The sequence below is a fragment of the Hemicordylus capensis genome, chromosome 1, assembly GCF_027244095.1.
Source record: "Hemicordylus capensis ecotype Gifberg chromosome 1, rHemCap1.1.pri, whole genome shotgun sequence".
Lineage (NCBI taxonomy): Eukaryota > Metazoa > Chordata > Lepidosauria > Squamata > Cordylidae > Hemicordylus > Hemicordylus capensis.
In genome coordinates, this window is record NC_069657.1 from 264,317,716 (window position 1) to 264,344,466 (window position 26,751).

At 41.0% G+C, this 26,751-nt stretch overlaps 1 protein-coding gene across 11 annotated transcripts in view; it reads left to right on the forward strand.

Annotated features, from left to right (window-relative positions):
• The window catches only part of RANBP17 (RAN binding protein 17), a 352,447-nt gene that overhangs the window by 148,123 nt on the left and 177,573 nt on the right, over positions 1–26,751 (forward strand). For all 11 annotated transcript variants that reach the window (XR_008313461.1, XR_008313459.1, XR_008313462.1 and 8 more), the window contains one exon: positions 23,476–23,549. Coding sequence is in view for 4 of the 11 variants with exons in the window: in XM_053284861.1 (XP_053140836.1) it covers positions 23,476–23,549 (74 nt within the window). In the remaining 7 variants the exon portion in view is untranslated. The remainder of the gene's footprint in view (positions 1–23,475; positions 23,550–26,751) is intronic.

A 26,751-nucleotide genomic window follows, 5' to 3' on the forward strand; every position in this document is an offset into this window, starting at 1 on the left:
GATCTGGTTCAGCCTTTCAAGAATAAATCAAACAAGACAGATGGATCACTGTGGCCTTCTGATTCAACATTTCAGGTCAGTCAGATGCTGTAAAAAGCAATTTCTCATTCGATGTATTCCAAATAAAGAAACAGAAGACCCAGCCAAGAGCAGAGCTCTGCACTATTTATTTATTTAGCAAATTCTACGCTCCTGCAACGTGCCTCTCCCATTATACCCACTTTGTTTGTTTGTTTATTACACTTATATATTGCCCCATCCAAACGGCTCTGGGAGGTGTACAGTAACAAAAACAAAACCTGCGAATCAGTCATTTTAAAAACAATCAATACGAAACAAATTTTAAAACAGTTTAAAACCATTAACAATTAAAACATTTAACACAGTTTAAACAGTCTGGAAGGCCAGGCTAAACAGATAGATTTTAAGGCCTCTCTTGAAGACCAACAATGAATTCAAATTCTGGATTTCTGCTGGGAGCACATTCCACAGCCCAGGAGCAGCTACAGAGAAGGCTCGCCTCTGAGTTGGCACCAGACGTACTGGTAGTAACTGGAGATGGACCTCCACAGATGATTTTAACGTGCGAACAAAGACCAGAAAAATCAAAAGGGTATAGGGCAAACCTTTGAAATTTTGAATCCTCAGACTTTGTCATGCAGTGCCCTCCATAATAACCAAGGTTTGCCAGAACAGCTTTCACTTGGGCAAATGAACTTTGTATGACATGCTGGCTTTCAGTAGCTTTCTTGAGACACCATGCAAATAGAGACACAAACCCCTGCCTTCCAATCTGTGTGAGATTAGGGAGTAGATATAACACATGGTCTTAGCCAAAATAAGTCAAAACTGACCAGTAATTCTTGAAATGTTTGCAAGCTCATCAACAACCTACTGGAAGCCATTCTGTTAATGACACTTCTATTTCCACCCAAAAGGAGAGAGCCTGTTAAGTCCATGTGCCCTTTTTGGTTCATCCACTCCACTAACATGTCTAAGAATGGTTGAAATCAGAAGTCCAGATGCTTCAACAAGGATAGACCTAAGAGCAGAGGTTCCCCAAAAAATGATCTAGTATGACAGGGGTTCTCAAACTTGGGTCCTCTTGGAATAATGAGCCCCTGGTGGTGCAGTGGTAAAACTGCCGCCCTGTAACCAGAAGGTTACAAGTTCGATCCTGACCAGGGGCTCAAGGTTGACTCAGCCTTCCATCCTTCTGAGGTCGGTAAAATGAGTACCCAGAATGTTGGGGGCAATATGCTAAATCATTGTAAACCGCTTAGAGAGCTTCCAGCTATAGAGCGGTATATAAATGTAAGTGCTATTGCTATTGCTATAATGGGAGTTGTACTTCAGTAACAAATGGGGACTTTGAGAATCCCTCCTTCTCTTGATTCATGCCCTCCCCCCCAAATAGTCCCCAGTGTGGGAGAAGAGGAGGTTGCTGGGGAATAAAAGAGAACTAAATTGAAAAGGTATGTAGAGACTTTCAAGGGGCTGTGCCTTAAAATTATTCCAGATTCTCTGAATCACTTCTTTCTAGTTATCTCAGGACTGGTTCCTTCTGTCCCCACTGTCCAGAAACCTAAAGCAGCATCTCAGCTTGTATTGAGAAATTCAACACCATCTGGAATTATTAGCTATCAAGCCAGTACCACAGCCATCAAGGAAAGATTCTCTTTTGTATTTTTGTTTTCTTCAGTGTCTTCAAAAGCAAGAGAGCATCAGAGCTATTCTAAACTGTGAGAAAAAGAGTTAACATTATTGTAGTTCCAAACCAAGATGTTCATTCCATCCTATCAACTGGAGTCAGTTCCAATTTCAGAAGGGCCCTCAGCAAACTGATTTCTAATGTCTCCTTGCTACCTATGTGGGTCCCAACAGTCACTCTGCCACCACCCAATGAATGCTGTGTGCACAGAAGTAGTTTCAGCGATCAGTAGTGCATCCTAAGCAGCTGCCCAATTATGCCAACCTTTGATGCAAGCCCTGCTGGCAATATAAGATGTGACAATTGCCTGCCTTCCAAAGGTCCAGTCCATGTTAGTATATAACCTTTGCATACCAATTGGGAAGTGCAACCTTTGGTTACTCAGATTCATTAAAGAAGCCAACAGTTTCTATTCCATCGCTGCTCTTTCATCTGACTTTTGTTGCAAAGATGTTCACTGAAATCCCTGTGACACCCTTATTCAAATGAATGGTGTCCACATGTAGCTGTATCTGAATACAAATCTCTGTCCTTTGCCAAGTGGAGCCAGAAGATACACAGATCCATGTGGGGACCAGATTAAACCCCAGTTCATAAGGAGTAGTTCATACACACCTAGCCAAGCTTTTTCACACTGCCAGAAGTGTCCTGGACTAGTCTGTGCTCTCACATGCTTTAAGTCTGTCTTCATTGTTTCCAGAATGTTTTGAAGAGCAATAATTTGGCCAAGGTTCTGAAAGGTATGTACACATCTCTCCAGTGTTGATTCCAACAGAGCACATTCATACAGGAAAATTCGTAAGAAAAGAGATGCTATGAAAGATGCATGGATGGGACTTATTCAGGCCGTTAGATCCAAATTCTCTGCCATGTTCTGGCGGCTTACCAAGCACTCTCCCAGCTATGGTCCAAATCACTTGGACTGTCATATTCACCCAGGGATCTGGGAGAAATACTTTCACAACCTGTACAAAGGCCCTGCAGCTGCTTGCAGAAGTTCCCTCTGTGCCATTGTGAATACTCCACCTTGGGTGGAGATCCACAGAGATCCACAGTCTAGTTGCCCAGTTAAGACCAGGGAAGGCTCTAGGTGAGGACCTCATTCCACCGGAGGCTGTTAAAAAAATCTATATTGGTGGGCCCCTATCCTGGCATCGCTCTTCACCTATATTGACACGAATTTATTATTTATTTATTTAATTTATATACCGCCCTTCCAAAATGGCTCACGAATGGCCAAATTCCCATGGACTGGGGAGTAGCGATCATTGTCCCTATATTTTAAAAGGGCAAGAAGGATGACCCCACCAATTACAGACCCATCAGCTTGCGCAATACAATCAGCAGGCTTTATTTATTTATTTATTTATTTATTTATTTATTATTAAAACTTTAATACCGCCCTTCCAAAAGGCTCAGGGCGGTTTACATTAAAACACCATTAAAATCAATTAATCATTAAAACAAAAATTATAAAACATAAAACAATAATTAACAATTAAAAACATCATAAAACAACAATTAAATATTCAGAACTATTTAAAAACAAGTTTTAAAAAGCTGAAAAAGCCTGGTTGAAGAGGTGTGTTTTCAGGTGTTTTCTGAAAATTGCGAGAGATGGGGAGGATCGAATCTCAGCAGGGAGCGCATTCCACAATCTCAGGGCAGCAGCCGAGAAGGCCCGTCTCTGTGTAGCCACCAAACGAGTTGGTGGCAACTGGAGACGGACCTCCTCAAGTGACCTCAACGGCCGGTGGGGCTCATAGTGAAGAAGACGTTGTCTTAAATACCCAGGGCCTAAGCTGTTTAGGGCTCTATAAGTTATAACTAGCACTTTGTATTTTGCCCGGAAACCTATTGGCAGCCAGTGTAACTCCATCAACAAAGGAGTAATGTGGTCTCTCCGAGATGACCCAGAGACCAACCTGGCTGCCGCATTCTGAACCAACTGAAGTTTCTGGACTACGTACAAAGGCAGCCCCACGTAGAGCGCATTACAGAAGTCCAGTCTGGAGGTTACCAACAAATGTACCACTGTTTTGAGGTCATTGATCTCAAGAAATGGGCGCAGCTGGCGTATCAGCCGGAGCTGATAGAAAGCACCCCTGGCCACCCCCCTCAACCTGAGAAACCAAGGAGAGACGTTGATCCAGAAGTACTCCCAGACTGCGAACCTGTTCCTTTTGGGGAAGTGTGACCCCGTCTAGAACAGGCAGATCAACATCGTCTCTAGAGTTCTGACCCCGCACAATAAGTACCTCCATCTTATCTGGATTCAGCTTCAGTTTATTCTCCCTCATCCAGGCCATTACTGCTTCTGGGCAGGCATTTAGGGAGGATATGCCAGCTCCTGAAGAAGTTGACATGGAGAAGTAGATCTGGGTGTCATCAGCATACTGGTAACACCCAGCTCCAAATCCCCTGATGATCTCTCCCAGTGGTTTCATGTAGATGTTAAAAAGCATTGGAGAAAGTACGGAGCCCTGAGGGATACCATACTTAAGTTCAGATTTTGAAGAGCAACAATCTCCAATCGACACAATCTGGAATCTGTCCGAGAGGTAGGAGCGGAACCACTGTAAAACAGTGCCTCCCACCCCCAACCCCCTCAGACGTTCCAGAAGGATACTATGGTCGATAGTATCGAAAGCCGCCGAGAGATCCAAGAGGACCAACAGAGTCACACTTCCTCTGTCCATTGCCAATTGGAGATCATCCATCAGGCCGACCAAGGCAGTCTCCACCCTATAGCCTGCCCGAAAACCAGTTTGAAATGGGTCTAGATAATCAGTTTCCTCCAAGACCACCTGGAGCTGAGAGGCCACCATCCTCTCAATTACCTTGCCAAGCCATGGGAGGTTGGGAACTTTATGCGAGACACCTATATGGGAAACTTAGGGATTGGATGGAACAGGAAAATATTCTTGCTGAGGAACAAGCGGGCTTCAGGGAAGGGCGCTTCACTATCTATCAGTGCCTAGTTCTACAGCATCTTATCGGGAAATACTCCTCCTGCAGGGTGACCTCTCTTTATGCTGCCTTTATTGATCTCAAGGCAACATTTGGCTCCATCTCACGTGTCAAATTATGGGAGAAGTTGGAAGCCTCCTTCATTGACCGGCGCCTGTTATACCTTCTTTGCACCCTGCATGTAGACACTTCACTCAAGGTGAGATGTAGCCTGCAAGGCCACCTCACAAGAGCTGTATCAACTCAGAAGGGCATCAAACAAGGATGCATTTTTAGCCCCACTCCTCTTCAATTTCTACATCAACTCTATAGTGGGCCAGCTCAGCAACCCAGATTTCCACCCCCCAAAGCTCACAGGGAGACACATTGCCATCCTGTTATATGCGGATGATGCTGCCATCCTCTCAAGGACTCCCATTGGCCTTAAAAGAGCACTGAGGACCATGACGCTTCACTGCAGGGTGGACTGCCTAGAAATCAGCTTTCACAAAAGTAAAATTATGGCCTTCGCCAGGAAGCCCAAGATTCATTCATGGTGGATTGAGGGACACAAGATTGAGCAAGTTGCTCCAAGTACCAAGATGTGTCTCCAGTGCCACTCTGCGCCTGGAGACAGGCTTGATCAAGTTGGAGCCTAAGGTGTGGGTGGCCATTCTCTATTATTGGCTCAGACTACTCTATTGCCCAATTGGTCTTGCCCCTCTAACCCTACACAATGACTATCAATCTAACTGAATTCAAACAATTGAAACCAAAATAGCTACTCTGGGCCTCTCCCCCCCGACTTTGCTCAACATGGGCCACGATCAGGCAAAAGCAACCATCAAGCAGTGCATTATAGACATTGAGCGCCAAACTGATCTCAGTAGAGTCCCAAAATTTCATATTAGTGATGGACTTAGATATTCTGCTTCTCCAGCAGCATACCTCACCCTACTGGAGGTTGCAAAGCACAGTCCCAAAATTTCATATCAGTGATGGGCTTAGATATTCTGCTTCTCCAGCAGCATACCTCACCCTACTGGAGGTTGCAAAGCACAAAAGGGTGTTCACTTTGCCTCGCTGCCATGGCCTCCCCTCAGCAGTGCTAGAAGGCCATTATAGAAGGACTCCACTTGCAGAGCGATTATGCCCCCTGTGGCTTAGGGCAGATCAATACTACTGAGCATGCGCCCCTCTCATTCTCCTACTACTAAGCAAGTATTCAGGTCGTCTGAGCCAATTCTACAGCTCCCTGCTACTCTCTAACTCTAAGCCTGCCATCACATATAGCGTCGCTAGGTACTGTATGGTTATGATCAGCATTCGTTGGTGGATGATGGGCAATGAGTCCTATCAACCTTAATCTGACTCCCGGTGGCTCTGGGCAGGCTTTGCAATTGCTCATGCGCCTCCCTTTTAATGTTCCTCATAACCCTCAATTTGGCTGTTTTCTAGTTTTATTACTCAGGATTTTATATATTTTATATATTTCTGTTTTTATGCCTTTTAACCTTCTTACAACTTTATGCCCCCCCTTTTAAGTTTTTTATGCTTTTCATGCACTTTTGATTGCATAGACTATTTTACTATTTCTCAGTTGTGATTCTGTTTCTACTATTTTTAGTATTCTTAGTCCTTTTAGTATTATTATGTACCATTTTACATGTAATCACTTTTACCTGCTCTCACTTTAACTTGTAATCACTCTTATACTTTATGCTGTTCTGTGACCGTAATAAAGATTGATTGATTGATACAGGAAAATTCATTCAAAGAACCTAATAAGGATGTAGTTACTATAGACCAAAAACCTTACTTGCTGGGGAAACACATTGATAAGGTACTCATTTGGGCTAATCAAGAATATGCAGTGAATATCAACTTCCTCAAACTTTGGATAATCCAGTTGCCCTTTCGGGAACTTGCTTGAGTCTTGTACCATATAACACTTGTGCAAAAACATCCACAACTGGGAAGGGGACATGAAATCATATTGTCTTCTGAGGGATCTTTCTTCTGTTCCATTGGGCAGAATTGCACCTAAAGTTTTTGACAGTCAAGAAGGGCAGAATGTGCAGGCAGATTGGCTTGAGTTGATGACTTATCAGCCAAGTAGAGTGGACCCTTAATGTCATTTGGGCATAGGTGGATCTGTTTTGCATCTTGCACAACCACCATGTAAAAGGATTGGTGAGTGTTATATACCTGTTGTATACCTTCTTATAAACTGAGAGTTGTCAGACACATTGGGGAGCAGGCAGCAGAGGTGGTCCATGGTAACTTAGGCATATGAGGTTCTCAGATGCCTAATACAGATAATTTCCACAGATGCACGACCACCTTCTACAGGAGCCCAACATTCACCTCAGTGGGTTTGGTCCACCAGATGGCATAGATTGGGCAGAGGAGCAACAGAATGCTAGGATACCACGAATTAGTGACCATTACCATGTATGGAATGCCTTGCAGTTTGCAAAGACCGCTGGGCCAGACAAGCAGGCCCAGTGGCCGCTCTGGCCACTGACGCCACAGGGTGGTGGTGGTGGGAACCTCGGCTCACCCCCCCACACCCCCAGCCGTGCACATTGGCGGCTAAAGAAAGGTAACTTTTTGTGGGATGGTGCAGCAGGGTGAGGTGTGGTGGCGGCAGAAGGCTCCCTCCAATCCATTTCTATACCGCTTTTCATTAAAATAATCCCAAAGCGATTTACAATATAATTAAAACAATGCACAATTAAAATGCTAATTAAAAGTACAAACACTAAATATAAAAATAATGTATCTCTATTTAAAAGTTCAGTTAAGCATTTCACTAAGTTCAAGGGTTTTTTCCTGCTACCAATGTTGATGATGATGCTTCCCCAAGGAGGGTTTTTTTAGGGACATGTGTGTCCACCAGCACTGATGTGCACAGCAATATTTTATTTCTTAAAAGAAATGCAGAGCAGCAGCAGAACAGACGAGACTTTCTCCCTACCTGGTGAATTTTATTGATTGATTGATTGAAAACTTGCATCTCTGGGCAGTTTATGATTAACATCATTTAAAACATTAAATCAATTAATTAAAATCAGTTAAAAGATTAAAAACATTTAAAACCTAGTATTAAAATTATTTAAAACTATAGATCGAATTAAAAGCCTGGGTGAATAAATGTTTCTTCAGTGCCTTTTTAAAAGTTGCCAGAGATGAGGAGGCTCTTATTTCAATAGGGAGCACATTCCAAAGTCCAGGGGCTGCAATGGAGAAGGTCCATTCCCGAGTAGCCGCTAGATGAATTGGCGGCAGCCGCAGGGCTTTATAAGTAATGACCAGCTTTATAAGTAATGACCAGCACCTTGTATTTTGCCTGGAAACGTATCAGCAGCCAGTGCAATTCCTTCAAGACAGGAGTATATGGTCTCTCCTAGATAACCCAGAGACCAACCTGGCTGCCGCGTTCTGAACCAACTGCAGTTTCCGGACTACGTACAAAGGCGGCCCCACATAGAGCGCATTGCAGTAATCCAGCCTATAAGTTACCAGCAGATGTATCACTGTTTTGAGGTTGTTCATCTCAAGAAACGGACACAGCTGGTGTATCCGCCAAAGCTGATAAAAAGCACCTCTGGCGACCTCCTCAACCTGGGACTCCAGGGAGAGGTTCGGATCCAGAAGCACCCCCAAACTAAGCACCTGTTCCTTGCAGTGGAGCGTGACCCCATCCAGAACTGACAGATCAAAATCATTTCCTGAGTTCCAACCCCGCACAATAAGTATCTCCGTGTTATCTGTACCTAGGATAGGCCCATTGTTGTCTGTAATTTCACTGGGGAATGGAGCAGGAGCAGTTAAGGTAAAAGTGAAGGGGCAAACAGGCTATGAAGGGATGCAGGATTCCACTCACCACTCACAACAACAAAAGTCCATCCAAACCAAAAGTGTTATCAGTTCACACCTCAAAACTGCAATCATGCCTCAATTTAATTGGAATTGTAAATGATTATGTTGAAGTACCTCTTGAAATGTGCGGGACAATATTGAGGAAACCTAGGAATCCAATAGTTGAGAGAAACATCGTGTGGATTCTTTAGAACATGTGAGTGAGGAAATGGTTGGAGAAACAGGCTTGTATGAAAGTACCCAAGATCTTATTCATGTTTACAATGGGCAGGTGTTCCTCCCCCCCGCCCATCCAGTTGCCAAAGACTTCTTGAATTGTCTGTTCTGAAAAGTCAATGCTAATTGGTGATTATATCACCCCCATGAACCATCATGCATCTTCACGTCTCAGTAAATCCACTAGTCTGTTTGTCCATGATGAGTGAAAAATGATGCCTGATTAGTGAAACAAATCCTGATGAGTAATGTACTGACAGTTTGAGTAAAACTTATCTGACTGGTGAACAGAGCCAATATTTCTTGATCCCTGTGCAGGGGCGTAGCAAGGTTAGAGTGGGCCCAGAGACAAAATTTTAAAATGCCCTCCCCGCCACTGAAGCTCAGCTCAGCTCATGAAGTAAATCTTAAATTTAAATCTTTAAATCCTCATTTAAATCTTAAATGAGGCTGAATAGTGGTAACAAAAAGCATAGCGCTATCTATCTATCTGTCTATACACACACACACACATACACACATACATGCATACATACATACATACATACACACCTATGTGCCACAATAGAAAATCATCCTAAATTATTTTTTAAAAGGTTTTGTAAATTGTGGACAATGGAAGTCATTTAATGGTACTAGAGAAAGACATGCTGTTCTGATCTTAGCTCCAGGTCTTAACACTCACATCAATTTTGGAGGATGAATACAACTGAAGGAAGCCTGGGTGGGTGCACGGCTGAGGGAGTCAGTCATATGACTTGCCTTTGGGCCCCCCCCCCCAGGTAGTGGGCCCCTAGACAACTGTCTCCCCTTGTCCTATTATAGTTACACCCCTGTCCCTTTCTGGGACATCAGCTTTATTGGCTGGGATTTAAACAACTGCTCATGCAAGGGCTTGTGATATCCCAGTAGGGGTTTTACTTGTTCTCTTTGATCATCTGACTCCTTTGCCCTATTGCAACCAGTTTTTTAAACTGCCCCTTTCAAAAGCAATTTGTGTTCAGTATGGTAGGACAATTGTTTGGGGGGCGGGACGGAATCTAAAGCCCCCTAAGACATATGGAACTACTTTCACAATTCTTTAGATCCTGCTCAATGTCATTGGTTCTTGTTCCCTCTTATCTATTCCCTCCCGCATGCTGTTTTCTTCTTCTGATTTAAACAACAATTCTTCCAATAATATGTATGTTTCCTTAGCTATATTTCTTTTCCTGATTCTCATGCATGGGACAAAAAGCCTATCATTTTGTTTATTTGGTCACCTCATGTAAAATAATTTCTATTTTTGTCTTCTAGTTCATAAGCTCATTACTAAAGAGGTTGCATTTATTTCTTTTGCTTATGAAATGCTCAACATTACACTAAATCACACTAATTTCAGGACAATTGGTATTAGGGGAACCCTGTCACATTCATATATCTCAGAGCCTCAGTCTCATTGTTCCCAACAGCCTCCAGGTTTGTTGAAAGACATTCAAAAGCAGAGTAATGCTAAATGCACAAGGATATTTCTGAGTATATTTTTCACTTGGGCAGGGGGTGGGTTAGCAATGTTTTGCTTTTATGTTAAAAAAATAATAATCTTTTTTAGAGGCCTTATGCAGAAATGTCCAATGAAGGAGTAATCCAAGTGGAATGTGAGTTAATAACCTTCTGAATTTCCTGGAACTGCTATAAGTCCCAAACTATGTAAATATACAGTCTTAATATGGCCTACAAGGAGAGAGTTGTAGGACACTTCACCTAACAATTATGTGCCAGTCAGATAATATGGGATAGTACTCAAATAGTTGGGCATACCAAGACAATCCAATAAATAAGCAAAAGATGTGAAATATACACTATGTTTCTAATCCTTCTCGGGGTGTGTGTGTGTGTGTGTGTGTGTGTTGTTCCAACAGGGTATAACACAATTGGCGTATACATTAATTATTTTAGTAAGTCCATACTCTGGAATCGCAATTTCATGTGGCTGTACAGATAATGAAACAAGATTACCTTTTAAGAATATTTCATACTCTGCATTTCAACCCAAAAGTGCTTTCTTATAGGGAATCATAAATGTGCCTTATTAAAAATAGGCATAATATTTTTCCTGCATATCCTGGAAACGCATATTTCAATTATTACTGCAAATCTTTGGAACCAGAGAAGGTATCTCTAGATGACCTGTCGTTATGGGAAATGCAGCTGAAAAATTAATGCTCTTTTAGTCCAAGGTAAATTTGAAGGACATTTTTTTCCTTTAAAAAAAAAAAACCAAACCTGGTGTGTCTTGACAATTAAACTATATAAACTGTATACCAAATTTTGTAATAATTACATAATGCTTTTAAAATTGCCAGAAAGGAAATGTTAATGGGATGTGTATGTATGGTTTACTCTTAGATATAACCTCGGATTTGCCTTCAGCTAGTAGATAAAAGGTCAGATTTTACTAAAGTGGTTAATAGGACATAAATATAGACATTTCACATGATGTACCATGTAAATGTAAACCTTTGTAGTTACAAGTTTTTGTAGCTGGAGAATTGTTTTAAAAGGCATGTAATTTATTAGCTATCGGTAGCTGCTTTATTGCCTTGCCGCACTGCAGTAATAAATAAAAGAAAGTGAACTGATTTTACAAATGGCACACAAGGTGCACATTTTGTGAAAAAAGTCTTCTTTTTTTTAAGAATTGGCATTAAATCCTTTTTTTGTGATGACAAAGAGGCTAAGAGTGCAAACTGTATTTTCTGTTTATCGAAAACAGAGTCTTTTTTTCTCCAGGGCATTTTTTCCTATGATCATCAAGGGATTTCAAAAGCAATAAAGTGTGGAATCGTTGTTCGACTTGAACAGTATTAAAACTTAGGTTTTAATTTCAGTGAAGTAATAAGATTTGAACCTGTCTCACGTTACAGCACTGTAAGGCATTTAGCAATTGTATTTTAAAGGAGGTTTTTAAAATGCATCTCACTTGTAAGCTAACAGTCTGTATAATAATTAATAGTTTCTCCTTGGTATGAAGTGTTTTTTTAGTATGAGCTGTCGGTTTTGTTAATAACAGATTATAATAATTATAAGAATGTTCATTCTTAATTAGCTTAAGCCCACAGCCACTTTTTTTGTTCGTCTCTCCATTTGCTCTTGTGATTATTCATTTAACTTAAAATTTAGAGACATTGGTTTCCTAATTCTAGTCATGAAAACCAAAACAGATTTGAAGGCTAGAATTAATAATGCATCTTACCCAAACATGACTTGCAGATAATAAACATTCATTATTCAACAAAATAAAATGTTATAAAAATGCACTGTTTCCTTTCATGACAGAGGTGTAGCACACTGACACCTGTATGGCTTTGTAAAAGCTACACAGCGATCTAAGATGTTACTGTCTCTACAATAGTTTCCCTAATGAGGTTTGATTGTTCTTAGACAATGAGTGCATTTTTATTATTATTGTAACAGGACATGTTCAAAGCAGCCAGCAATACTTAACATGGGAGTGTGAGCTATGGTCTTTCAGGACAATATCAAATAGTAACTGCCTCTATTAGCCATAAGGTTTGTTTCTTTATTTTAGTAGATGGCCTAGACTGTAAATATTAGAACATCTAAAATAAATCAACATATTATCCTAAGGATACAAAATGTAAGAGCTATTTGTGGTTGGGAACCTTTGACAGATAGTTCGGATGAAGCCTCCATTACTATGCCTGGAGGCAGTTTAGTGTTATAGTTGTATACTGATGTCAGGATTACTACTGAGTGGCTAGCAATGACAGATGTCTATAATTACAGACAATGCTTCCAGTAGTTCAAAAGAGCCAGCCTGTGTTGAACAATTATCTTATTTCTGGCCTGCCAAAGAGTAGTGTTCAGATTGCTAGTATTAGCTATGGTGTATCTTCTACCTTCCCCCAAGGCTCTGATATCAATGTGCAAAAGCCCTTCTGATATATAACTTGAAGCACAAAAGGCCCTGATCCAGAAACCTCACATGCTGCATGAGGCTAGATACATACTTTTGCACATGAAGATCTTCCTGCCCAGTAGGTGGTTGATACCACCACCAACTTTGAGGAGGAAGAGATTGCGTGAAATCACACACACTCTCTGCAAAAAATGACCAGCTCTTCTGAAACTGTCAGCATGACCCATTTGTTTGACAGTGCACAGACAGTGCAACACCATACATTCACCCCCAAGTTTTGCATGCAGACAGTTTTCCTGCTAGACACCTTTTGCATTTGGATGAGGCATACAGATTTCATCTCATGCACACAAGTTCATTTCTGAGTGTGGATCAGACTAGTTGAACCAAAAATGTTTAAACATAAATGATTTGTTAGGTTCCCAACCCTTACAGCAAAGACACTTGTATAGTGGGTTTTTTAAAAAATATATACCACTGACTTGAATAAAATATTTACTGTCTACCTTTCTAAAACTCTTAAAGGCCATTTCATACTTTTAAAAAATGATATAGTGATAATACTCATGTTAGGGGTGGTGGTGGGGTGACAGATAATGTTTTAAAAAAAACAAGTGTGTGGGGCGGGGGAGATCAGCGCAAGATTGTTCTCCCTATAGGAAAAGGTAAGAATATAACACCCTATCACATGACTGTTGCGAAAGGATTTGTGGAACTCATTAGTCTGGATTAAGGGTGCCCTGATAAATCAAGTCTGTATTTTTTTAAAAAGTGGGGGCGGGGAGCTCATAGCAAGTATGCCATCTAGCAGGAATATAACTTTGCTTCCCTGTTTTCTGTAGGCCATGGGTTGCCCACGGCCCAGCTCTGCTCTGCACTTTCATGGGAGGCTGTGATGATTCCTTGGCAGTAGTGGTAACTCCAGGAATTGGAACAGTTTGGGAATTGCTGCCAATTGACTGTAGAATTTGGGAAGAAGAGTGACATAATGCTTCTCCATCCCTCAGCTCTACAAGGTCCAAGGACCTGCCACTCTCCACAGGGACCTGGGGTTTCTTCCTCATCCCTTGACAGTGCTGAAATTTCCAGTGTGCAAAATTAACATGTTCAGATCCAAACTCCTCACAGCATTTTATAATGTGTGACTTCTTAAACCTGTTAACTTTGACTGGATGAGGAGATGGAGGATTCTTATCTTCTCCCCCACCTCACTCATCACTCCTGCACTTCTTCAGCCACACAGCTGTGCCACCTGTTTAAAACTGTTTTAATAAGGTTGCCTTGGTATAATGCTTAACAACTATATTCTCTAAGCTTAAAGCAGCATACTTCTCAGCATACATTCTGAAAATGTAGTGGAAATATGCTTTCTTCAACTGATGTGGAGTGCATTTCTTTTGCATTCAGATATCCTGTATTTGAATGCAAAACGGGGTAGTACTAACAATAGCATCATATAATGTGTACAAAAGTGTTTTCCCCAACCTCCTGTGTGGTTGTGGCCTATTTCAGACCTCAGCTTGTGGCCACTTCTACTTGTCTACTATCCTTGCTCAGCTGGAAAGAGTAAATGTTTGACTGCCCTAAGTTATCTGTTGACAAAATGCTTTAATGTTGTTTCTGTATTAATGCTGTTTTTTTGCAGCAGAGCCTGAAGAAAGTTCAAGAAGTTGTAAGAGCTAAAACATTTATGCAGTGCCCCTGGGTAATAACTTTACTGTAATTGTGTAGACTCACTATTCAAAATCTTAATTCATTATTACAACCCTTCTGAAACGTATAGAATCAACATTTTCTGGTATTTTCTTATTTGCACAGTGTGAAGGATTCATTGTTCCAGTTTAATTTGTTTCATGCAGTGCTTCTGAGTACATTCCATACAGAGCTGTTATTGAATTTCTCTGACTGTCATTATATATCCATACAACCTTTAGGAACCCTCATTCTCTGTTTCCCAGTTATACAATATGCTTCACACTTTAAGGATTGACATAATTAGCTGCTGCTTCTTAGCTAAACATATCTGAGGCCAAAGGATTAGATGAACAATATAGTAGTGGAACTTTAATTTCTATAGCAGTTAGAACATGTTTTCTTAAACCGTAATTAAATTCAAATACACCGTTTCCTGCCATTTTCCTCTGTGTCCCCATTTCCTTTGTAGGGTAGCAAATAACCTTTTGGATTACTTCAGAAATAAGAATAGGCTGTTTTCATTTCAACAGTGTTACCTTGTAGTATTTTAAATACTGAATTGATTTAAGGATAACATGATTCGATGCTGGTTTGCCTCATAATCATATTATGTCTTATAAGAAAAGGAACACTTGTTGAGACTGGTTCTGTACAAATACAATATCTGAAATAGGAGTGTAATTGTCACTTAGGTCATGCATGCTGAATATGTGGGAACTTTGTGGTTCTAGACAATATTTTGACCCCCTACACCTTTGAGTGTGTGTTTTACACACACACACACACACACACACACACACACACACACACACTCTTTACATTCTGTGTTACTTGCATAATGTTTCCACTGTAGTTCAATCATTCTGAGCCCCTTTCGCCCCAGATTAGCCAAGCACTGTGTCAATTATAGCTGAAACTCTTCTACTATCAGGATTCAACAATCTGTTGAAACTTGAACTTCTGAACTTTCTTCTTCAAAAAGAGGAAATTCAAGAAATATTTTAGATAATTTTAAATCTAAGGTCTGTAAGTTGTTGCCTACATAAATCCACAGGGGGAAGGTTCTGCTGAGGCAGAGGAAAAAGCCTTTCTAAGAACATATTTCCAGTTCAGTCAATGCCTAAGGGAAAGGGTAGATATTTGTATAAGTCACGTTGAAGTAGTAATTCCAGATCAATGTGGAAGTTTTCTGGGAGACAGTGGCAAATTGGGCCCATGTCCATGGTGTCTGGTGAAAGCCAGTTGAAGTGCTTTCTGACTTGGGTTGTGAACTTTCCCCAGAGATGGAGGAGGTACAAGTCGTATACTTTCATCAGGCTTCGCTTCCGATGAGTCTGGGAAATATGAGACACAGAGCATATAGCCCTGTGCTAAATGTACAGCTGTACATGTGATGAAGTCAGTATTGCATCTGCTGGCCCTGCTTCCTAGCTAACCTGTCTTCACACATTTGAGTCTCAGCTTAACAGGAATCTACGCATGTAGGCTCTTACTGAGCAATCCATAACCTCCATTTTGATCATAAATTTAGAGTTGATACATTAGGGCATATGTACTAAGATCCCTGTGCAGGTGGGACTTACCATGCGTGAAGGTCAGGCACATCAAGGGACAAGCCAACTGAAATGATCTCAAACACCACCACAAGCACCCCACCTTCCAACATTTGTACATGCAAAAACTTCCTGCACAGGGCTTAAATTATGAATTTCTTTTGTGTATTTAGTTTGCGGGGGGCGAGAATGATCTAATACTTTCCTATGCAAAATTGTACAGGATTAGCACAATTTTATTTGTACTAATAAAATCAGCACAATTTTATTTGTACTAACAAAATTCGTACAATTTTATTTTTGTGCGCGCACACCCCCCCCCTCCACATTGCTATTCAGGGGCTTTTGTCTTCCATAATGCATGGAAGAACTATGTTATCCATATAGCTACTTAAAATGACCTTGTCACATGTGAAAACAAATCAGATTGTTGCTGTTAATGAGCTTTTCAATTTACTTATGCAGTGGCTCAGATAAGTAGATTTAAGAGGTAATGATCCTGTTTAGCACTAAAGCTTAGCTGTCAGATTTCTGGTAGTTGAAGGACATCTCTAGGGACAAATGTTGACATAGATCTTGATGGGATAATAGGAATCAAAGCTAATGCACAATAAAAGGAGTAGCACAGGCTACAAGGATAACTGTGGATTAAAGGAGCGCTCTTTGTTAAGGCTGACATCTCTCCCAGTGTTTTACATGTTAGACCCTGATCTGAATGTTAATCAACAACAGAACAAAATACCACCGGTAGTATAGTGTGTCTTGCTCTTTTTGTAGTTTTTCTTCTGGTTTTCGTATGGATCATGACACTAAGGTGCTTTATGCAGAAAGTTGAAAACAGAGTTTAAATTTGCAAAGAATCCTGAAATACTACTGTAGATAATATTTCAGTGTAGACAGTTCCTGTGGAATCATTCACAAAGAACAAGGAGTACAAAATAAGTTTAAGGTTATGTCTCTCATTGAATTCATTTTTGTTTTAAAATAATGTGCCTGGAATTAACATTGCTCCTTACCTAACTATTATGGATACTGTTCCATTAGCCTTGATAAATGATTCCGTGTTACAAAGCTTTGATCATGCTCTGTATAAAGTCTTCAGGTAACAGAAAAAAAAATCTTACATATCAAAGAAGTCTTTAAGAAACCGAAAAATGCCATACCTATCGAGTATTTCTTACTAATAAGGTTTGTAACTTACCCCTTCTAACTGAGCAAAGAGGCACCTATTAAGCAGAGGGAGAGCAATTGTCCCTATCCAACTCCAGCACAGCATCCTTCCAGTGGCAGTTGCTGGTGTCTACCTTATGGTTTGGGGTTTTTTTTAGATTATGAGCCCTTTGGGCACAGGGAGCAACTCTCTCTCTCTCTCTCTCTCTCTCTCTCTCTCTCTCTCTCTCTCTCTCTCTCAACTACTTTGAGAACTTTTGTTGAAAAGTGGTATGGAGGTATTGGTGTTGTGATTAACCTCAGATTGTAGATTTGTAGGTTTCTTTACATAGTGTGTGCTATCTGAAGGTATTAATGTTTTATCTATTTTAGGTTTTATGTATTTTATCTGTTTTATGTATTTATTCTTGTTGTTTTTCTTTTTGTATGCTGGTCTTGGGCCGAAATAAACAATACTACTACTTTACGTAGTAAATAGAACACCTAAGCTTTCACTGTTGGACAATGCAGCTCCTGATGGCATTGATTCTTAGCACCAGCAACCCTATTGGCCATTATTGGACATTAAGGGTAGAGACAGCCAGTAAGGGTGATCCCTCTCCGGCTATGCTTTCTCTGTCCTATGATTCCCCTTTGTTAGACTGATAGGTTTCATTCTCTCATCTGAGAGACAGACTTCTGTCCTCCCTTCCCCTCTTCCTGTATGTAGCTAGCAGCAAAGCATGTTAGGCCTAAATCTATCTCCCTGATGGATTTCCTATACTTTATTTAGAACTTTAACTCCATGTCTCCAGACAGTATTAATTAGGAGTGCTCTCCTTACCTGTGCACTGCTGCAGCTAGGGTAGTTAAAGAAATCTTCCCTCCAAGTTCTCTAACAGGATTATGGGCCCCAGTGAACCCAGAGAAAGCACCCAAAGACAAACAAAGCCCAGGAGAAGCAGACAAAAAGGAGCAGTAAGTGAAAGCCTGCTTGCCTTGGGAGTTCCAGAGAAAAAGGCAAGAAGCCTTTTTGCCATGGAGACAGCACCACAGGGACAGCCAGCGAGCCCGAGGCTGGATAGATTTAATTTTCAAACCAGGTCATTCAGGACGGAGTCCTTTCTCATGGCTCATGGACTGGAAAGTGTCTTGCAAGAGGACAGACCTGAAGTAGCTGGAGTACAAGCAGTGTAGGATGCTAAAAATAGAAAGGTCTGCCTGCATGTGAGTTACCCAATCATGCATATGAGAGAGACCAGGATAAATAAGGAAGTTTGGGAGACTTCAAAATGCCTGCGTTATAGAAATACAACTAATACTAGCATTGATCTGATTGTCAGACTATGTAATATGAAACTCAAGAGAAGGACAGAATTTAACTGAGCATGTTAATAAAACCCTATACATTCCAAGGAGATATGCTCAAGAAAATGCAAGACTCCCAGATGAAGCAATTGTTGGAATTGTTTTGAATAGTCTACCTGATTTATTTCAAGTGATACATTTTGGAATCAAAAGAGGAGATTGATTTGGAATTTGTGATTTCTAGACTTCAGGATTTTGATATGAGATCAGATGCAATCCCTAGTGAGCTCTCTTGACCAAGAGAGTCAAGTTACAGCATTTCAAATCAAACAAAGAGCAAAGTCTGTTGGCTGTGTAGGAAGCCAGGCCCTTAGCAAGTGAATTGTACTCAGAACAAAGGCCCTGGCCACAGCAGAGCTGCTAAAAGAAATTCCAAGAGGGATAGCTCATCGTACAGAATCTTTCCAAACCAGAAAAATAGGGCTAACAGGAATCCAGAGGGAAAAGCATAAAAAAGGTATGGAATAAACTGGAATTTTTGACATTCTTGAACCTCATGAAAGTGATGCTAAAAGTTTGCAAGAATGTCTATGGGAGCCTAGTTGTTGATAGTGGCACAAATGCAAATCTTATTAAAGACAAGTATAAAGGATATGAACACAGTTCCTTGACAACAAGGAACTGTTTAGTGAGTTGGACTTGAATTATAACACCCCAATAAGCCTGGCAGATTGCAGAAAGATCATTGCAGAGGGAAAGCAAAAATCAGATAAAAGCGCCAAAGGGAAGAAGCATAACCTTGAGAACTGAGAAAGCTCTTTATGTCCCTGCACTTGAAAGCAGTTTAATTTCAGTCAAATATGCCATGCTCAGAGGCTGTGAAGTAAAATCACTGCTACATCAGAGACAAACAGGAATTGTTAGTTAGATGTTGTTTAAGAGAAAGTGGCTTGTTTGAAATTGATTGCATTGACAAGAGAGCCAATGTTTCAAAAGAATGTTTGTATAAACAATATGAAAAATTGTGGCACCGAAGATTTGCACATAGATAATGTAAAATAATTTCTCAATTTGAGAAGGGAAGTTTATTCTATTCTAGTCTATTAATTAATTAATTAATTAATTAATTAATGAAAATATTTCTATAGCACTCAAAACTTATGTCTCTGGGCAGTTTACAATTAAAATCACTTAAAACATTGAAAACATTTAAAACCCAATATTAAAAATATCAAAACTATAAATCTTATTAAAATCCTGCATGAATAAATGTATCTTTAGTGCCTTTTAAAAAGTTGCCAGAGATGGGGAGGCTCTTATTTCAGTAGGGAGCACATTCCAAATCCAGGGGCAGCAATGGAGACAGCCCACTCTCAAGTACCTGCCAGGTGAGTTGGTGGCAACTGCAGAGGAACCTCTCCAGATGATCTTAACAAGCACTGGAGCTCATGGTGAAGAAGACGTTCTCTTAAACACCCAGGGCCTAAGCTGTTTAGGGCTTTATAGGTCATAACCAGCACTTCGTATTTTGCCCAGAAACGTATCAGTAGCCATTGTAGTTCCTTCAACACAGGAGTAATATGGTCTCTCCTAGATGACCAAGAGACCAACCTGGCTGCCGCATTAGCAAGAAGTTTGAGAGTTCAGCCCTGCAAAAGCAATGATTCACCATGTGTGTACTGTTTAAAATGCAAAGCAGTCAGAAAACACTTTTACCAAAAAACAGAGTCACAGTGACCACTAGATTTGATTCATAGTGATGCATGTCGACCAGAGTAAGTTGAATTATCATGAGAAAACAGATATTTGTTGACTCTCATTGATGACACTTTTAATTGTATGCTCTAAGAGAAAAGTCAAATTCTGGAGAAATTTAAGGAGGTTGTTGCAATAGTGAGCAACAGGTTGGCAGAAAACCTCAAAGAACTGATAATGGGGGTGAATTTACATCAAAGGAAATGGCCAATTATCTAAAAGAACAAGGCATTGAACATAAACGTACAGTGCCTTACACCCCTCAGCAGAGTGGCATAGCAGAAATAATTAATCATTCACTATTAGAGATGACAAGGTGCATGTTGCAGGATTGGCAAGCACATTTTGGGGGGAAGCAGTCATAACTGCCAATTACCTACATAACAGACTGCCAACCAAAGCAACAGATGTAACACATTTTGAATTATGGCATGGGAACAAACACAATTTAGGACATATCAGAGTGTTTGGGTCAAAAGCATATACATATGTCACTAAAGAGAAAAGAAATAAACTGAACTGTAGATGTCCAGAATATACAGATGCCTGGATAAATGGCAGATGTCTGAATATACACTAGGAGGAAAAGGATACAGAATCTATGATATGGCCACTGGAACCGTGAGAATACGCAATGCTGTATACTTTGATGAAAGACAAAGGCCAACCCCAAGTGAAGTGCCAGAAATTAGACCAGAGATCCCGATGGAAAAAGAATCAAGAGAAGAAGAAATTCCCATAAGCCTGGAGTGAACCAGTGACCCAGAACCAGAAGTTGAACTGAGACGCTCACAGAGATCCAACAAAGGGGTTGCACCCAGGAGACTCTCCTACATGGCCAGAAAGGAAGAGACCCAAGAACCCTGCACATGGGAAGACATTGAAAGACTGCTAATATGTGAAGCTAACAATTGGAGAAAAGCTGCAGGGGAAGAGAGAGAATCTTTACACAAAAATAAAACTTGGACACTTGTGGAATTACCTGCTGGAAGAAAGTCTGTAGGATCCAAATGGGTCTTAAAAACAAAATACAATGCAGGAAGAGACATCAAGTGCTATAAAGCTAGACTAGAAGCCAAGGGATGCACTCAAAGTATGGTGAAGACTATGATGAGACATTTGTACCTGTTGTGAAGCATACTTCAGTAAGAGTACTTCTCAGTATAGCAACAGCAAGAAAGATGCAAGTTGATCACCTAGATGTGAAAACTGCATTTCTACATGGAGAAATAGAGGAAGACATATACATGGAGCAGCCACCAGGACTTCAAGGACCTGGAAAAGAGAGGCTCGTATGCAAACTCCAGAAAAACATCTGTGGCCTGAAGCAAGCTGCTAAGGCACGGAATGAGAAGCTGAACCAGATGTTACTCAAGTTCACTCAAGGAAAGGCTGACCCCTGCCTATAATCAAGATTACGCATCTTAATCCCCACCAGCATCCACCCAGCTATGCTGCAGCCTGAGCTTAATAAATAGGGTGCAGCCCCTTTAAGACATTCCAGTCTCTGGTAGGGCTACAGTGCTGACCTGGCTCTGTATTTAAGGCCTCAGTTTGCCTCCACTATTTGCTGAAGCAACTTTGTTGTGGATGCATGCTTCCTTGGTTATGTTCCTGCTCCCTGTTCTTGGTTTCCATGGCTTCTGACCCTTTGCTTGTTTGGGGGCTTTGACCCTGCCTGCTCTTAACAGACTGATCTTTGACTTCCGACCCTTTGCCTTTGTGCATGTCCCAGTGCCATAGGAAGTGTAACTGGTGGAAACATGGGAGAGCCTTTTTCATGGCTGCGCCTAAGCTGTGGAACTCCTTGTGCAGGGAGATCCTTCCCCTTCCTCCCCATTACTATCTATCGATCTTTGAAATTTATTTGTGTTCTGACAGGTGTTTGACCTGTCTGATAGCTGGATTTTCATTTTTTCTTATCTTGTTTTATAGTTACTGATTAGCTGCTGCTTCTTGTCAGCTTCTTGTTGTCTTGTGGAAGTTCTGTCATTTTTAAATTGATGAAAGCCATTCTGGGTGCTTTTGTGAAATGGAAAGAGTGAGATATAAGTGTACTCAGTAACATAATAATGAAAACTATGTTATTGCTATGAAACACTTATTTACCAAATGTGCTTTTAAAAAAACCCTGAAATTCTAAATGTGACCATGTGAATTATGGTCACCCAGCATATCAAGGATTTTTTTTATCCCCTGCCCCCACCAACCCCCCCCCCCCCGCCAAAGATTGCCAACTTAAAGTGTGACCTTTCTGTTTGGATTTTTACAGCCCTAAATGGGGTAGGGCCACAGGACCTGAAGGAGCATTTTATTCCATATGAACTTGCCTGAGTATTAAGATCTGCTAGGGAGTTGCTCCGTCATGTTCTGTCAATGGCTGATGTGTGTTTTGTTGGACTACAGGAAAGGGCCTTCTCTCTGACTGTGCCCAGGTTTAATTCCTTTAGGAGGGAAACACATTTCACTCCTCCTTTGGTGGCTTTCTCTCATCATGTAAACAAGTTTTCTGCCACTGTTCCAACAAGTCTTCTTTTTAAATGTATCAGCTGTTGCTTTTATGACGTGGTGATGTTGCAATGACATTTTCTCTGCTGCTGTTCATGTTATTCTGGGCTTTTATTCTGTTTGACTGTTTAATTACCGATTGATTGTGATTTTATATTTTGTGAGCTGCTCCTGGGCATCTTTTTAAATGGAAAAGTGGGATATAAATTTATAATAAATAAATTAAATGTGACATGTATTTACAGTAGAATAGACTGGTGAATAGAATAGATTGGTGATAGCTATGAATGTTGGCTGTGACTTCATGTTTTATTCCAGTTCAAAACATATGAAATCTTTTTGGAAAGTGTCAAAATTGCTTGTTCATACAAACAATAAAATAATAGCATATGTCCCCAGTAATAAAAGGAGAGGATATTTTATCAGTAGAAAGTGATGTAAGCACTTGCAAACTAAAAATGTTCCCATTAAACTGCTTCTGAGTAAACATGCATGAGATTGCATTGCACATAGCTATAAAGGATGCACATGCTACTATTCTCCATCCATTTAAATCTGCTTATAACAATACCACCAGAAAAAATGACTCGCATCTTTTTAACTATAATGTCAATGGATTGCAACATGTAGGGGTGGATAGTCAGTCCATGATTTCAGCCTTTAAAAGTGGTGTACATCTAGTGGCACCTTAGTAGAACTGAATGATTAAAAATATCACATTTTCTCGTGCCTTGCTGCCTACAAAGTAATATCTCTGGAGAACAGTAAACATTTTTTTTAAAATGTATCAGGTTGTTAAGCAACTGTTGGATTTTTCCCCCCAGGTTTATGCCCGAATGTCAGAAGTCTTGGGAATAACAGATGACAACCAAGTTCTAGAAACATTCATGGCAAAAATGTGAGTTTGTATCAGTCTGATGTTCTATAATAGTTTATATTGGTCTTTGCCAATTAAGTTAATTCTTAAGAAGTTAAGTAATAGTTAAGAAGCTAAAACTTTAATGTTCAATTTGAGTTATGCTAATAGTTATTTTCTTAACATCTAAAATTTGAGATGTGATATGAGTGTAGAGTTCATGTCCTACTCTCTCTTCTCAGTGCCCCCATAAGGACCTGGATGAGACCCATCTAGTCCAGCATCCTGTTTCACACAGTGGCCCACCAGATGCCTCTGAGAAGCCCACAGACAAGAGATGAGGGCATGCCATCTCTCCTGCTGTTGCTCCCCTGCAACTGGTATTTAGAGGCATCTTGCCTCTGAGGCTGAAGATGGCCTGTAGCCACCAGACTAGTAGCCTTTGATAGAACTGTCCTCCATTTTGTCTAAGCCTTCTTAAAGCCATCAATACCAGGGACCATCACCACATCCCTTGTTAGAGAATTCCATAGATTATGTGCTTTGTGGGCCACCTTCTTCTATATGTGCCCTAACTTGCACTCTCTTCGAAATCTGAGGTCTTGCTTTAGATCTACCCAGAAACTGAGCATGAGCAGGTTGGGCAGAAGGAGCAGGACTTTTCCAGCTCTGCTGTCAAAGCTCTGAAATGCCCTTACCAAGGAGGTCCATATGGCCTCACCATTATATGCTTTCTGGCACTAGCTAATGATCTGGCTTTTTAAAAACAGCCTTTCAGGAATGATAATGGATTCTCTCATATTGTTTTGCTACAATCTTGTATTGCATCTCTCATCTGCTGGTTGTCTTGGATTTCCTAACAAGAATGAATAAAATAAAAGCATACTATTTAGGCTGCTTAAGTATCTTAAGTAGGAGAGGAGAGTTGGTCTTGTGGTAGAAAGCATGACTTGTCCCCATAGCTAAGCAGGGTCTGCCCTGGTTGCATATGAATGGGAGACTTGATGTGTGAGCACTGCAAGATATTCCCCTCAGGGGATGAAGCCACTCTGGGAAGAGCAGAAGGTTTCAAGTTTCCTCCCTGGCTTCTCCAAGATAGGGCTGAGAGAGATTCCTGCCTGCAACCTTGGAGAAGCCGCTGCCAGTCTGTGAAGACAATACTGAGCTAGATAGACCAATGGTCTGACTTAGTATATGGCAGTTTCCTATGTTTCCTATATTTCCCCATTATAATTCTGCCAAAAAATGTCAGACCTTAGCAGGGTAATTTTAAAGCGCTGGCTATTAATCCAAGATAGTGTTTTTATACACAGCAGTTTTCACTCAGACACCTTTTTAAATGTGTATAGGGGTAAATAATACATGTACCGATAGGATAATTCACCATCCGTAGCATCGTGTTCATTGGTACTGGTATAAGTTAATCTTCCTCCTACAGCAGTCCCAACAAAATATACAAGCCATGCCAAGCATCCTAGCATTATGGGTGGGAGAGAAAAGCAAACAAACAAGAACTTATGTTACAATTCCATTAAGTATCTGAACATTTACAAGCTTGTTCTGGTAAATGCTAATGTTTACTGCTAAATTATGGAAATGAAGGAGAAATCAGATAATTCAATGAAGAAATTGCCATTTTGTTGCCCACGCACCCTGTTCGGAGAGATCCTTTTGGAGCTCCTCTAGGGGTATACACGCACTGCAGTTCGAGCACCTTTTTGGAATGGCACATGGGAGGTTTAAGAGGAGAAGAGGTCCTTTCCTCCTCTCCACTGCCCCATGCAGCTTCTGCTGGGTGGTGCTCAGCCCAAGTACTCCCATGCAGCACAGCACGCACATGATGTCCGTGCATGCACGGGCACCATGTGCATAGTCAGCAAGGCCATGCTGACCACGCAAATGGTGCCCACGCTTACGCAGATGCCATGTGTGTGCTGGCACTACTTGGGGATATTTGGGCCAAGCGCTGCCCCAGCAGTAAGTATTGCTGTGTTACCCTTAATTTTTGCAGTTAGGGTTGTCAACCATTGCACAAATGTTTAACTAATCAACCATTGGCCTTTTAGCCAATTCATTAATCAATTAATTTTATTTATATATTTATCATATTTACATACCACCTGATATGTGTATCTCTAGGTGATGTACAGAATTTACAACACAACAAATATAAAACAAAGTAAAAACAAAACAATTTCACTGAATAAAAAGTTAAAACAGTTTCCTGCCAGCTCTTTGACCTTGGGGAGCACTGCCAGCTACCCACAGAGCCTCACCTTGCTCCTTTGTAATGCCTAGTTGGTCCAGAATAAGTCAGGAATCATCCATGATCTGATGATGGATGAAGGAACCAACCTGGTATGTATCACAGATACTTGGTTGGGGGAGGCTGGTGGCTCAGATTGGTCCCAGCTTCTTCCTCCAGGGTACTCTGCGGAGGAGCAAGTAAGAGAACGTGGGTGGGGAGGTGGCTGTGGTTTATAGAAATAACATCTCCCTTGCCAAGATTTCTGTCAAAGTATCTGTCCATATTGAATGTGTGTACTTAAGTTTGGGGACCAGGAATAGACTGGGACTTTCGTTGGTATATCTATCACCCTGCTGCCCAACAGAGTCCCTAACTGAGCTGACGGACTTGATCTTGGGCTTGGTATTGGATTCTCCCAGGCTTATGGTGGCGGGGGACTTCAATGTTTACTTCAAGACCAGTTTGTCTGGGGCAGCTCAGGAGTTCATAATGGCCATGACAATTATGGGCCTATCCCAAGCGATCTCAGGACTGAAGCATGTTGCTGGGCACATGCTTGATCTGGTCTTTCACTCTGATCAGGGTGGAGTTCCATGGGTGGGGACTCCTGTGATTTCCCCATTGTCATGGACGGACCACCATCTGGCTAAGGTTGCAGGGGTGAGGGGCCTATTAGGATGATCCACCCAAGAAGCCTTGGGAGGATTTCGTATTGGCTCTGCCGGTGATTCTGTTGATGCCCTGGTGTCACTGGAACGGCAAATTCACCAGGGCAGTAGACATGATCATCCCTAAGCCTTCTCTCTGACCCATTTCAAAATTGACCCCTTGGTATACGGAAAAACTGTGGGGGCTGAAGCAGCAAGGTAAATAACTGGAGCGCAAGTGGAGAAAGACTCGACTCAAATTACAGCATAGAGCACATTTGAAGACCTACGCTCCAGGCAATATGTGCAGCAAATAAGCAATTATTTTATGCCCATATTGCATCCGCAA